The sequence below is a fragment of the Ochotona curzoniae genome, unplaced genomic scaffold (genome assembly GCF_017591425.1).
Source record: "Ochotona curzoniae isolate NIBS_2020 unplaced genomic scaffold, NIBS_Ocur_1.0 contig_591, whole genome shotgun sequence".
NCBI lineage: Eukaryota > Metazoa > Chordata > Mammalia > Lagomorpha > Ochotonidae > Ochotona > Ochotona curzoniae.
In genome coordinates, this window is record NW_024466483.1 from 1 (window position 1) to 14,761 (window position 14,761).

Here is a 14,761-nt window from a genome sequence, read left to right on the forward strand (position 1 = left end):
CAGGAAGATCTTCCGACTGATGATTTACTCATTAAGTGAGTGCAATGGCCGATGCTATGCCTATCCCAAGCCAGGAGACTCTTCCGGGTCTCCCACGTGGGTGCAGGGTCTCAAAGCTTTGGGCCATCCTGCACTGCTTTCCCAGGCCACAGGCAGGGAGCAGGAAGGGAAGTGGGGCTCCCAGGATAGAACCAGCGCCCATATGGGATCCCGGGCGTGTGAGGCAAGGACCTTAACCACTTGCGCCACCGCACCGGGCCCTAGGTCAGAATTTTTAACTATAGATTTTTCACTTCTCTCTTCTTTTTTTTGGGAGATACGTTCTTTTTAAAGTTTTTGCAAATAATTTTTAGTACATAAATGACTTGTGTGCACCTTAAGTTTGTGATGATAAGCAAAGCAAATCCCTTTTGGAAATCCCCTTATCTGTAAGGGGGGAGAGAGTTGTATTATTGGGTCACATGATGATGGAGGTGAACAAGTCCCAAGATAGTCAGGGTGAGGCAGCCAGCTAGTTAAGTTTGTTTTGGGTGATGCTGAGCCTGAGGACCAGGGCTGCTGATTGTATAGTAGTCTGAAAGACAGCAGGGCAGTCTATCCATGACCAAATGTAGCGAAACAGCTGATGGTATAGTGGAAGGCAGGTGGGCAGGAGGCAGTCTGGTACGCTTCAGAGAAGAGCAGCTTCTCATTGCATTAACATCTTAAACTGGTGAGTCGAGGCCCACCCACACTAGAGAGGACTAACTTTAACCTTGGAATATGTCAACCAAGGAACTTCTGGGGAGACACTCTTACACTCTTATCTTGGATCAGACATCTGGGCATCCTGAGTCGACACAGAATGAACCATCACAGGAGGTGTGCCCAGTTTTGAGGTAAATGATCAAGGATTTCCCTTTTTACCTTATTGATGTTAAAAAGCCTGTGAAAGACAAACTGAAGCGAGGCTGATCTTGCATGTGCTCGTCCACTTCTCAGTGTCCAAAACAGCTGGATCTGGGTTAGAGTGAAGCTGGGAGCAGCTCCATCTGGGTCTCCCACGTGGGGAGCAGGGGCCCACATACACCTGCTGTCTGCCAAAATGGATGTGAGGAGTCTGCTAGATGGGGATGGGACACAGGCCTGTCCAGTGGGCTGGAGACCTCCTGAGCAGTGACTTGACATGTGGGAGAAAAAGCATGTTGTGTGAGTGGACCCTTGCTATGGAACCTGGAACCAAAATTCTGGTTCTGGCACCTCTTAGAATATGGAGAATCCTATTGCTTAGTTTATTTGAAAGAATTGAAGAGAGAGAGAGAGAGAGAGAGAGAGCTATCTGCCTGTTCTCTTCTCAGATGATCAAAATGGCCAGCACTGGACTGGAACCTGGAGCTTCACCCTGGGCTCCCGCATAGCCTTCAGGGCCACAGGCACTTGGGCCATGTGGCCTCTGCAGGTGCATTTCGTAGGAACCTGGGTCTGAAATGGACTGGCTGGCAGGTAGAAATCACAGGTGCCCGAGTAACCCGCTGTATCACAGAGCAAGCCCCAGGTGTCAACTTCAGGGAAGGGAGAAGAAATGCAGATATCCTTGCTGGCTTTGACTTTATTCTACAAATAGGGAACAACTTCTATCCAAATTACACAGCCTTGGTCTGAAAATCCAAATCTGAAATGCTCTCATAATCGAAGGTTCTTGAGCCCTGACACTTCCCTAAGTTCTATGTAAACATTCCAGAACCAGAAAAACGCCCCAACCTCAGTGCTCAATCCAAGTAGTTTGAATAAGGGACACTCAGCCTTTACAACAGTCATTTTACTACCTTTTCCTATCACAATGAACATGTTAAATTGATACCTCTTCATTTTTTTTTTCAAATGCTTGAAAGATGGAGTGACAGAGAGCTTGCATCTACTGGTTCAGTCCCCCGATTAGCTACAGCAGCCATTGCCGAGTTGGACTAATGCCAAGAGCCTGTAACTCCTTGGATGACTCACGTGGGTGACAGGGACCCGAGTACCTGGGCCATCTTCTATTACTATCCCTGGGTCATTAGCAGAACAGCTGGTATGCTGTCCTGAAGCTTTGGTTATGTCATGGGTGAGACTTCCTTAGGGTACCACATTTGTTCATTGTATTTGGCTTGCCAACCTTCTGCTTTCCCCTCCCCTTTGGGATCAGCCAGCCCTGGGGTCGGTCTTGGTTGTGATAGAAAGATGAGGCTTGTATTTGGGGAAGATGGATATGTCAGTATTCAACTTATTCTGGGTGAGTCTAATTTTTGATTGTGAATGTAGGATTAACTGGTTTAGAGAATAACTCGTCCTCCCCGCTTAAAAAAAAAAAACTGCCCCAGTTTTTACACGACTGTTATATTTCACACTGAGCAGGGGAAAAAAACTCTTCACTGTTCCCTTTTGAGAAAAGATGGGCCCAGCAGTGAGGCATGGTGAATGAAGCTGCTGCGTCTGGTGCTGTCACGCCCTGTGGACACCAGCTTGAGACATGGGTGCTTTGCTTGTGATCTAGCTTCCTGCTAATGTGAGTGGTAAAGCAGCAGAGGACAGTCCAAGTCCTTCCACTGCACCCACGTGTGAGACTTGGAAGAAACTTCTGGCTCTGGATTTCAGACTTGGTCCTACTTCGGTCATTACAGCCATTTGGGGAATGAACCAGAGGATGAAAGTCTTGACTTGTGTGTCTCTTGTTAACTCTGCTCTTCAAATTAATTTTTAAGTGAGACATTAAAACAGTGACAGTTCAGTCACCTCCTGCAAATAATGTTTAAAATGATTTATTTGATAGGCAGAAAGAAAGAGGGTGAAATAGCATGTTCTTCCATTCATTGGGTCACTGCTACAACAGGGCTAGGTCAGGTTGAAGCCAAAAGCCAGTGGATTCACCAGGCCTCCACCATCAGTGTAGAGTGCCAAGCATTGCAGCTGCCTGCCACTGCTTTCTTTGGTGCGTTAGCAGGCAACTGGATCAGAAGTAGATTATCTGAGACTTGAACGAGCACCCATATAGAACGCAAGCATTGCATGTGGTGGCTTAAGCTGCCTGCCAAGGTGCTGGTCCCTCAAGTGGTATTTGATTACATGCATCGTTAGCAGTTGAGCCTCACAGTAACAGTGTATGATAGGACTACCCTCCTGCTCTATAGATGAGGAAGTTGAGGCTGAGGGAGGGTGGGATTTCCCCAAAGCTGCATGGACTTGAGACCTGTCACCTGCAGACCTGAGACTTGACCCTGTTACAAAAGCCCCATGTCCACAGCACTAACACAAGGCAAGCCTGTCTGTGACATGGAAGAGTGGCTTGTTTGCCAAGTGCAGAATAGGAATGCGAACAGCAGCTACTTAGATACTGACTCCTCTGAGGTTGTCACGTGTCCTACTGCTTAAGTGATGAAGGTTCAGTTTGGGTGTGCGTCTCTGGTTGGTCAGCAGGATGGATGGATAGGTGCTTTTGTGTTCATTGTAGGAATTTTGCTAAAGGTAAGCTCGGCTTCAATCACTCTGAGGCCTGTGCCCAGGTTCAAGGGTATATGGGTTCCATCTTACCAGACTGTTATCTACAGAAGAGAGAAATGAACTCATAAGGCTTGTGACCTTGCACCACTCTGTCTGTCCTGTGACTGCTGTTAGGAACATGATGTACTCTAAACATGAAAGCAGGGTGAAGGAGCTTGACACTAAGGCAGGGGCCTGGGGTAGCAGGGCCTTTTAGCTTCCAGTATGTTCCAGGCACTCACTTTCAACCCCGGTGCCATCGGATGCCCACCCAAGGCCAGAAGCCTCTTGCTTATGCTTTGCCACCTCATCAGGACTCCCAATTTGTACGGCACATTTCTAAATGCAAGAAACCTGGGAGTGGTAAGCAGCACTGCTCAAAATTATGTTGTCTTTCCTCTCTCACAATCATTTTGCCTTTTTCCCTCCCAAGGCTCAGTAGGAATGGACAGAGTCCTAGATTTTCTCAGACAAATGAGCCCAGAGGCTGAAGAGCATGACCTCGAAGAGCTGAATAAGACCCTTGACCCTGAAGAGAGAGACTCCAGTGTGGACCTGGAGGCATTCCAGACAGTTGTCAAAGAGTGGATGCCTCGCTACCAGAGCACATGGTAATGGGAGGGCCAGCTGGGCTTTCCTGCAGATCTGAGCAGGCCTCACAGTCCTTGCTCCTCACAATCTGCTTGGTAGACAGGTGTGATGTGATCGGGGGTTTTTCCCACACTTCCACAGTTTCAGCATCTCATAAATGATGTTAGACCTGCTCAATGCGCCCCCCTTCCCTGGCCATGATGCTTTGGGTGTAGGGTAATGCCTGACCTTGATCTTCTAATAAGTTCTCAGGAGTGATTGATGTTTCTGCTGATGGGGTAGGCACACTTTGGGAGCTACTGCTCTAATATTCAAATTCTGGTGCCATTCATCTATTGTGATTGGAAGGGTGTGCATATTTTCCCAAAGGATTGAGCTGGCACAGGAGTTGAGTCAAATATTGACTATTCTTTGTATCCATGCATCTAAATCTGGGAAGGAAGCTTCCTGGAAGACCAGGGAACTAGGCAGTGAGAGGGATTGGTATATCTCCCTGAAATACAGGAGCCTAGGGAGGAGGAAGACAGTGAAAAAACAAGGTGAGCCATGATTTTGGGAACCCGGGTGGTGACTGGACTGGGAAGGTGTATTGTCCCTTTCAGGAGGCCACATTTCAATGCTTCCCGGTCAGCCACCAACGTCTGCTGTCAGCCAATGCCCACTAGGGATTTGCTGAGAGAAAAGTTGCAACCCAATGGAGACAACACTTGTTAGAGCTGTGATAGGGTTAACATGGAGAGCTGATATCAGAAAACAGGATTGTAGTGTTTGCCACACACAGGCCAATGAAAATAGCGATGTAAGTATAGAAATATGGGAGCAGGCATTTGGTGTGGTGGTTAAAACCCCAGTTAGCCGCACACCTACTGTAGCACAGCGGCTGGGCTATGAGTCCCGGGTAACTTCCTGATGCCAGCTTCCATCTAATGTGTGTCGGGCAGGCAGCAGGAGAGGGCTCAAGTATGTGGCTCCCTGCCGCCAACGTAGGGGATGCAGGATGAGTGCCTGGCCCAGCCCAGCCCAGCCCTTGCTGGTGAGGGCATGTGAGGGCAACACTGGCAATGAAAAATTTCTCTATCTCCTCTTAGCTTCTCAACCAAAATAAGTAAAAGAATGAGTAATGTTAAAAATATACAATTTTACTAGTAATGAAAAAAATGCAAGTAAAGAAAAAATACCCTTTCTGCCCATCAGTTAGATTATGAATTATCTGATTGTACAAATCTGGAGAGCTGTGTGGTTACATAAGAACAGGAAGCTAAGGATTCAATGTTTAGAAAGCTTGAATAGTAAAACTTCAACCCCAGTATTGACATACTGGTTGGGAGCTTAGTACCTTCATTCAGACCTAGAATTGTCTAGATATGCACGGCAGCTTTTCCAGACCAGGAGCACAACTTTCAGCTTAAGCATCGTGTGTCTGGAACCTCAGGTGATCACTGAGGTCACACATAAGAGTGCTAATTTGTTAAATCCCCTAGAGTCACTGTGTACACTGACTTCCCATGCAGGACCGAATGTTCAGGGTCATAGTAACATTATTAGTACACCTTGCTGTATTTTAGTATAAAGATTTATCATCTCAGTTTTGATTATGTTTGAATATTTAACTCTTTTGCTCTAAGAAGTCAGCTTGCATTTACCTGTCCTGTGATGGGCTTATATCCTGATGCTGTATGCTAATCCTTTCATTCTTACTGTGCTTTCTGATTGATCTAGGTTAGCAATTTTATGCAGCTCAGAAGTTTCATGTGTTTCATTGAGCTTATTGAGTATGTTCCAAATTTCGAGACTTAAAGAATTTAATTTAGACAGATATAAATCTAGTCCATAGTCTTAAATTAATGTTCACTCTGACAAAAGTTGAAACCTAACAATTCTTTTACATCTAAGTTCTGAAGCTCAAATATTCAAACTGCTAATTGAATTCACAACATGCTAGGCTGGGAAGAGTTATAACTATGTTATGTTTTGCTATTTAGACTTCAACACAGAGAAACTTTTCAAGTGCCAGGATGTACATCAAACACCTGATGACTTCTGCCTTCTATCAGGAACCAGAAGATGGACCCCCTACAGCTGCTGTTACCCAATGGCGCCCCCTCTCAGCAGGAAGTAGCTAAGAGCAGATGACGATGCCCCTTCTCCCCAAAAACAGTTGGGGTTCATTTCTGTTTGGAAATGTAGGAGTCAGATGGGATGATAGGCAGTTAGGGTCTCTGGTTCCTGATAAAACTGTTTCGTATATATGTAACATCTTAGCACTATGAGATTCTGGAATGTTAGTATTTTCAACAATACTTGTACATTGTTAAGTATGTCTTCTTGAATTTCACCAGTCAGCTGCTCCCCAATATACCATCATATATGTGTCACCCCAGTATAAGTTCACAATATTTTGGCCAGAGTGATAAATATTAATCAATACCTCTGGGGACAATGGTCTAACGCCTTCTTAAATTTCACCAGTCAATTAGCCACCAGTATAATGAAAGTAAATGAGACCCCAGTTCTACCCATGTCGGGGAAAGGTATTCTAAATGCCATTAAACTGGCAGCTTGCATGTTCAAGAAATGCAGCGAGGTTATGGCCTTAAAAACCTTGATGGTTGCTGCAATGGCTCAGGCTCCCCAAGTGGTTACCCCCCACATCGTGCCCTGCTGCTCCAGTCTTCAAAGAGGCTCATCTAATATAATGAGGCATGGCCTTTCCCGGGTAAGCATTTAGCCATGACAGGCATCTTTCTGATACCCCGCCAACCTAAGACAGGGAGCCCTGGATGACTGGAAGGGCTGCCCAGAGACGGGTAAGAGTTGAGGGTCCCTCAGAATGAACCTAAGACAGGCAATGCTTATCTTGCCTCAAGGACCTTTTTCTTTTCGCCACTTTCATTGATATATAGAAAAGAGGGGGAGATGTCAGGAGCCGTGTACTGTAGCCACACATTTTGAATAAAGAACTATGGGCCAGTGGAAAATCCCCGGCTAGCTAGATGCTTGGGAAAGAAGTTATGAAACTAATCACACACTTAGCTTCAATTGTTTCTAGCAACTCTTTTAGAATGTGATTTATGCTGTACCTGCCAACATCATGTTACTGATTACCTATGCTATTGTTGATATGCTGCTTACTATGGTTGATATGGTGGCTGCTCAAGAACAATGGGTCTGGAGACCATGGCTTGTGACCTAGTTTCTCCTTTCCTCCCTGAGCCTTAGTTACTGAAGAATATAAAAACCCTCAACTAAAATCAATAGACTGACAGCTTGATCAGACATCCTGTCTGGCTGTCCATTCTTTGTGTCTCTTGTCCCCCAATCTCTCCTAGGGGGTTGCGACCCCCGTTGACTGTCCTGCTGGATGGGACAAGAAAATGCTTTTCCACACAGATTACATTGATAAGGTTTTTTCCTCATGCTGATTCTCTGAAGCTCACACGGAAGAATTATCTTCTCCCAGCTGAAACCTTTCTCTTTCCCCTTGTGTTCACTGGAATGCTGACATATGCGGATCTTGTCAAGCTGACTGAGATTTTCCCCACTCTCGACGTTGTTCTCAGGGACATTAGATGATTGCTTTTTCTCAAATGGCATTTCAACAGGTTTCCTGCGGGAAAACGGGGATTTGAAATAATAAACTTTTTTTTTTTTTCTTTTTTTTTTTTTTTTTTTACTTTTTTTTTTTTTATTGTTGCTTACACTGTATTGTGTAGTACAGTTTTATAGGCGCTGGGAATTCCCCCCACCCCTCCCCATACCCCTCCCCCCATGGTGGATTCCTCCACCTTGCTGCATAACCATAGTTCAAGTTCAGTTGAGATTCATTGCTTGCAAACACATGCCTAGCATAAAGTTCAGCGTCTTATTGTCCAGATAAGTTCAGTGGCCTCCTGGGGAGACCTTCTATGGTCTGAAGATAGGTCTAACAGAGTAAAGATCCGGTCAGTTAAAAGCCCCAACAAGGCCTCAGTATCAATATACAACATTATGGAATTAATTGACATAGTATTGGGTAAACAATATGTTAAAAATAATGCAAGTTCCATTCTTCGAAACATCTGGGTTGAGACAGCATCAATGACACGTTCAAAAAATAACAAACAACCAAACAATAAATTACAGGTTAAATCAAGGCAAACATGTGGTATCTAATCTTTTGGGATTCACTCATTTCCCTTAGCATTATAGTTTCCAGTTGTGCCCATTTAGCCACAAAGAACTGCATTTTGTTTTTTTTAATAGCTGAGTAGTATTCCATGGAGTAGATGAACCAAAGCTTTCTTATCCAATCTTCTGCTGATGGGCATTTCGGTTGCTTCCATGTTTTTGCAATTACTGATTGTGCTGCAATGAACATAGGGATGCATGTTGGTTTGTCGTAAAACAGGTGTTTTGGATATATTCCTAGGAGTGCTATTGCTGGGTCATATGGTATGCAGATTTTGAGTTGTTTGAGTGTTCTCCAGACTGATTTCCATAAAGGCTGTACCAATTTGCAGCTCCACCAGCAGTGGAGTAGGGTTCCCTTTTCCCCGCATCCTCGCCAGCAAGCGTCGTTGGTGTTCTTGTTTATGTGGGCCAATCTTACTGGTGTTAGGTGGTACCTCATCGATGTTTTAATTTGGATTTCCCTTATTGCTAGGGAGCTGGAACATTTTTTCATATGTTTGTTTGCCATTTGGACTTGTTCCTTTGTGAAATGTTTGCCCATTTCCCGTGCCCATTTCTTGAGTGGCTTGTTTGTTTTGGTTTTTTGGTTGTTTTGAAGTTCTTTGTATATCCTGGAAATTAGCCCCCTATCGCCTATATCGTGTGCAAAGATCTTCTCCCACTCTGTGGGTTGCTTTTTTACTTTGTTGATTGTTTCCCTTGCTGTACAGAAGCTTCTTAGTTTGATGAGGTCCCATTTGTTTATTCTGTTCTCAACTGCTATTGCTTTTGGTGTCCTTCTTAGAAAGTCGGAACCTACTCCTAGGTCTTGCAGTGTATTTCCTACATTTTCTTGCAAGAGTTTGAAGGTTTCTGGATGTAGGTTTAGGTCTTTTATCCATGTAGATTGGATCTTAGTGTATGGTGATAGATGTGGGTCTATCCTTTTGTTTCTACAGGCTATCAGCCAGTTGTCCCAACAACATTTACTAAAGAGGCCTTCCCACTTGCTTGAGCTATCATTGGTCTTTTTGTCAAAGATTAATTGGCTGTATTTGTGTGGGTTCCCTTTTGGTGCTTCTATTCTATTCCATTGATCTTCCTTTCTGTCTTTGTGCCAGTACCAGGCTGTTTTGATAACCACTGCTCTATAGTATGTCCAGAGGTCCGGGATTGTGATTCCCCCTGCTAACTCTCTTATTTTTCAGGATGGTTCTAGCTATTCGTGGTTTTTTGTGTTTCCAGATGAACTTTTGAATCATTGTATCCAGTTCCGTGAAGAATGTTTTGGGCAATTTGATTGGAATTGCGTTGAAAATGTATATTGCTTGTGGTAGTATAGACATTTTAATGATATTGATTTTGCCTATCCAGGAGCACGGGATGTTATTCCATCTTTTGAGGTCTTGTTCAATTTCCTTTTTAAATAGTTTGTAGTTTTCTTCGAATAGGTCTCCTACGCTTTTGGTTAGATTTATTCCCAAATACTTCATACTTCTCTCTGCTATTTTGAATGGTATCCTGTTGGTTAGATCTTCTTCCATCTTGGTGTTATTTGCGTACACTATGGCTGTTGATTTTCGTTCGTTAATTTTGTACCCCGCCACTCTGCCAAACTCTCGTATAAGTTCTAGCAGTTTCTGTATTGAGTCTCCTGGTTTTTCTATGTATAGGATTATGTCATCTGCATATAGTGAAAGCTTGACTTCTTCGTTTCCTATACGTATGCCTTTGATTTCTTTTTCTTGTCTTATGGCCTCTGCAAGTACCTCTAGGACTATGTTGAATAGCAGTGGTGATAGCGGGCACCCTTGTCTTGTTCCAGATCTCAGTGGGAAGGGTTCTAGCTTTTCTCCATTCAGTATGATACTGGCGTTGGGTTTTTCATAAATTGCTTTAATTATGTTGTGGATTTTCCCATCTATGCCTACTTTGGCTAGAGTTTTTAGCATGAAGAGGTGTTGGATTTTGTCGAAAGCTTTTTCTGCATCTATTGAAACTATTATGTGGTTCTTGTTTTGCAGTTTTTGGATATGGTTTATAACATTTATGGATTTCCGAATGTTGAACCATCCCTGCATTCCAGGGATGAATCCTACTTGATCCGGATGAATGATCTGTCTGATGATTTTTTGAATTCTATTGGCTAGGATTTTGTTGAGAATTTTAGCATCAATGTTCATCAGAGAGATAGGTCTGTAGTTTTCCTTCTCTGATGGTTCTCTGTCCGGTTTTGGGATTAAGGTGATGTTGGCTTCATAGAATGAGTTTGGGAGGGTTGCTTCCTCCTCTATTGTTTTGAAGAGCTTGTAGAGGATTGGGGTTAGTTCTGTTCGGAATGTTTTGTAGAATTCTGTAGTGAAGCCGTCTGGGCCTGGGCTTTTTTTCGTTGGGAGATCCTTGATGACTGTTTCAATCTCTACCTCGGTTATGGGTTTATTTAATTCTGCAGTTGCCTCCGGACTGAGTTTTGGTAAGTGGTGGGAGTCCAGGAACTTTTCTATTTCTTGGTGGTCCTCAAATTTGTGGGAGTACAGTTCTTTGTAGTAATTTCTAATTATTTTCTTAATGATTGCAGTGTCTGTTGTTATGTTGCCTTTTTCATCTTTAATGCTATTGATTCTCACTTTCTCTTGTTTTTTTTTGGTCAATCGGGCCAGTGGAGTGTCTATTTTGTTTATTTTCTCAAAAAACCAACTTTTTGATTTGTTGATTTTATGTATAGTTTTTTTGATTTCTATTTGGTTTATCTCCTCCCTTGTTTTGATGATTTCTTGTTTCCTATTGTGCGTGGGACTCTTCTGCTGCTGTTTTTCCAGATCCTGGAGGTGTGTGGTTAGTTCCTGTATTTGGCGTCTTTCTTGGGCCTTGACATGCGCTCCGATTGCAATGAATCTACCTCGTAGCACTGCTTTGGCGGTGTCCCACAAGTTTTGGAATGTTGTATCAGAGTTTTCATTGGTTTCCATGAATTTTTTGATCTCATCTTTAATTTCTTCTCTGACCCATTGTTCGTTTAATAGCATATTGTTCAATTTCCAAGAGTGCCTATACTTCCTGGGGAGTTTTGAGTTGTTGATTTCCAGTTTCATCCCATGGTGGTCTGAGAGGGTACATGGTATGATACTAATGTTTTGGAAGTTGTTTAGATTCGCTTTATGTCCTATCATGTGATCGATTCTGGAGAAGGTGCCATGCACCGCTGAGAAGAATGTATAGTCTGTGGCCTTAGGATAAAAAGTTCTATATATGTCTACTAAGTCCAGTTGTTCTATTGTTTGTGTGAGCTCTGTTGTTTCTTTGTTGAGTTTTTGTTTCGTGGACCGGTCCATTGTTGTTAGAGGTGTGTTGAGATCGCCTACAAGAATTGTGCGGGTGTCTATGTCTTCCCTTAAGTCTGTAAGTAATTGCTTTACGTAACTAGGTGCATTAAGATTCGGTGCATAAACATTAATGATGGTGATTGCTTCTTGATGGATCATTCCTTTCACCAGTATAAAATGGCCTTCCCTGTCTCTTTTGATATTAGTTAGAATGAAATCTATTTCATCTGAAATTAGGATAGCTACCCCAGCTTTTTTTTCTCGTCTATTGGCGTGAAATATCTTTTTCCATCCCTTCACTTTCAGTTTCTTTGCATCCTTTCTGGTTAGATGCGTTTCTTGTAGGCAACAGATGGTTGGGTCTTGTTTGATGATCCATTCTATTAATCTCTGTCTTTTGATTGGTGAATTTAGACCATTTGTGTTGAGAGTTAAAATTGAGAGTTTGCAATTTTGCCCTGCCATGTGATTGTGTTGTGTGTGTGTTGTTGCCTATGTAGTTGTCTTGTTTGTGCAGCTTTTAGTTTGGAGACCTTCTTATTTGCCAGCTTTGTTTGTGATTTGCCTCCTTTTTGTCCGGGACTAGTGCATTTCTAAGGAGACTTTGCAGAGCTGGTTTTGTGTAGACATATTCTTCTAGTTTTTCTTTGCTATTGAAGTATCTGATTTCGTTCTCATATACAAATGAGATCTTTGCTGGGTAGATTATTTTTGGTTGACAGTTGTTTTGTTTCAGGACTTGGAAGATCTTTGTCCATTCTCTCCTTGCTTGTAGGGTCTCTTCGGAGAAGTCAGCAGTGATTCTGATGGGTTTTCCCCTGTATGTGATCTTTTCTCTACTTCGTGCTTGTCTCAGGATTCCTTCTTTGTCTTCATTGGAGTAGAACCTGAGCACCGTGTGTCTGGGTGAGGATCTCTTTGGATCATGTCTGTTGGGAGTTCTCTGTCCATCCTGTATGCGGGGTGGATTCGTGTTCCAAGTGTTTTGGAAGTTTTCCTGTATAATTTCATCAAGCACTGCTTGCATCCCAGATTCTCTTTCTACTCCCTCAGGGAGGCCGATGATCCGAATATTCAGTTTTCTAAGGTAATCCTTCATCTCTTGCATCATTTTATTAGTTTTGCTGAGGTTTGTCTCCAGCTGTTTAATTCGCTGGGCACTTTCATTTGGTGTGTCTTCTGTTTCAGAGATCCTTTCCTCTGCCGCATTTATTCTGTTGATGAGGCTTTCAATCTTATTCTCTTGGGCATCCAGTTTGGTTTTGATTTGTTGTATTTCGGTGATTATGCGGTTCTGGTAGTCTTCCAGCTTTGTGTCCACGTCTCTGAGAAATTTTAGCATTATTTTCATCAATTCCTTTGCTGGTAACACGTCCATGTCTTCATCTCGCATCGCCGATATTGATAATGGCTTTTGGCCCATGTTTGGTGGGGTGCTGCCTCTTTCATCTGGAGCACAGCTCTTTCTGGTGGTTTTTCCCATTGCGTTGGTGTATTCTGGTGGGGCAAATGAACCCGTGTGTTGAGGGGCTGTCAGGTGCTTTCCTGTAGAGATTGGAGCCTGCAGGCGTGGTGTTGCCGGGCGTGGTAATTTTCAAGGCACCGTTGGTGCGTTCTCAGGGCTCGGGGCTGAAGAGCACCACCTTGGGGGCCCAGTGGATTCCAGGCACACTCTGGGCACCTCTTCAACAGGTGTGACACCCCAGGGCGTGGAGGGATGGAGGCGCTCTCTGGGTGTGCCCCCTGCACGGGAATCCACAGGACTTAGAAGGTTTTATGTGCTTTCTCCCTGCGTTCTCCGTGTCAGGGACTGCAAGGTTTTTCAGAGCCCACCTGGTGCGTCTCCCACACACGGGACTGTGGGTGAGGCACTTTCCAGGCGTGGCTCTTGTGCAGTGAATCCACCACTCATGGTGTGTGGGTGTTCAGAGCCCCTGCTCCTGTGTGGCTCTCTCACACCGGCCCTTAGCGGGGGAGTGGCCCAGGCGCCCTGTTATTATTTCACGGCAGGTTCGCACCGTGTCAGTGTGATGCAGGAGTTTTCAGAGCTCTCCTGGTGGGACGCCTATGCTCAGAACTGCGGGGTGGGAGGCGAGGGGTGAGCAGTTCACCCTATGGGAGTGGTACCTGCGTGTCGGGGACACACAGCGCTACACTTCCCAAGTCTCAAAGCTCCCCTGACATCTGACACCTGCGCTGTGGAGGCGGCTGCTGCAGGCGGGGCCGCCTAGTCTGCTCGGCTGCTGCAGGCGGGGCCGCCTAATCCGCTCGGCTGCTGCAGGCGGGGCCGCCTAATCCGCTCGGCTGCTGCAGGCGGGGCTGCCTAGTCCGCTCGGCGCAGCGACCAGGGTCTTCCCGATGTTATCGCGCTTCCACCAGGCAGGATGTGGAGGACTCCAGATCCTCACCAGCAGCCTCTGCGCACTGAGACGCACTGGCCCTCTCAGTGTAGGAACATCCGAGGCGCCTTCCTGGTGCCCCCTCAGCCACCAACACCACTGTGCGTAGTTCCCAAGGCATAAACCCGACAGCTTCAGTCTTTCTGCCCCGCGTTCTCAGAGGCTGGACCCTCAGTAGGCGGTCAAGGAATGCGGAGGCTACCACGTCAACCCCCCCGGCTCACCAAACGTCCGGCCGCTGCAGTCTGCCTCCGCCTCCCGCCGGCGACGGTCCGCCCGATCTCCCCGCCTCCGGGCTGTCCGCGTCTCCCGTCAGGCCGCTTTCAAAAGTGACTCAGCAGGTCTGGAGTGGGATGTCGGTTTCTCTACCTTTGCCCTGCTCCGTTCTCGCTGTTCTTCCGAGTTGTGTGGATCTTTTTGGCTCCACACTGTCCCAGGGAGCCTCACGGACCTCTCCCTGCGATTCCCTGCTGTTCCACTTTGCTGCTTCTGTAACTTTCTATTCCTCTTTCACTGGACGCTCTCTCACAGCCTTCCTCCTACGTCGGCCATCTTCTCTCCCCCCTCCTGAAATAATAAACTATGGTGTCATTTCCTCTCTCCTTTCAAGACAACAGATCTCTGTGCCCCTCCTGGGAATTGCTTTCCCCCACCCCTCTTCCAAGTTCAACTGATCATTTAACAAGTAAAAGTTTTTTCTACAACTGGTTTCCATTTTCTGTTTCAATACTAAGCTCAGTTAAGGACCACCGAGCTTTCCTGGTAACATTTTGTATAGTGCACAATATGGGACTTGAAAAAGAC

The 14,761-nt window shown here is 45.1% G+C and overlaps 1 protein-coding gene across 1 annotated transcript in view; it reads left to right on the forward strand.

Moving 5' to 3' along the window:
• Nucleotides 1-3,928: 3,928 nt before the first annotated feature.
• Nucleotides 3,929-14,761, forward strand: part of LOC121162905 (vomeronasal type-2 receptor 26-like) — a gene marked incomplete at its 5' end in the record, with an annotated part of 64,626 nt that continues 53,793 nt past the window's right edge. Inside the window, one exon of the mRNA XM_040990135.1 lies at nt 3,929-4,106. Within this exon, the coding sequence (XP_040846069.1) occupies nt 3,929-4,106 (178 nt within the window). The remainder of the gene's footprint in view (nt 4,107-14,761) is intronic.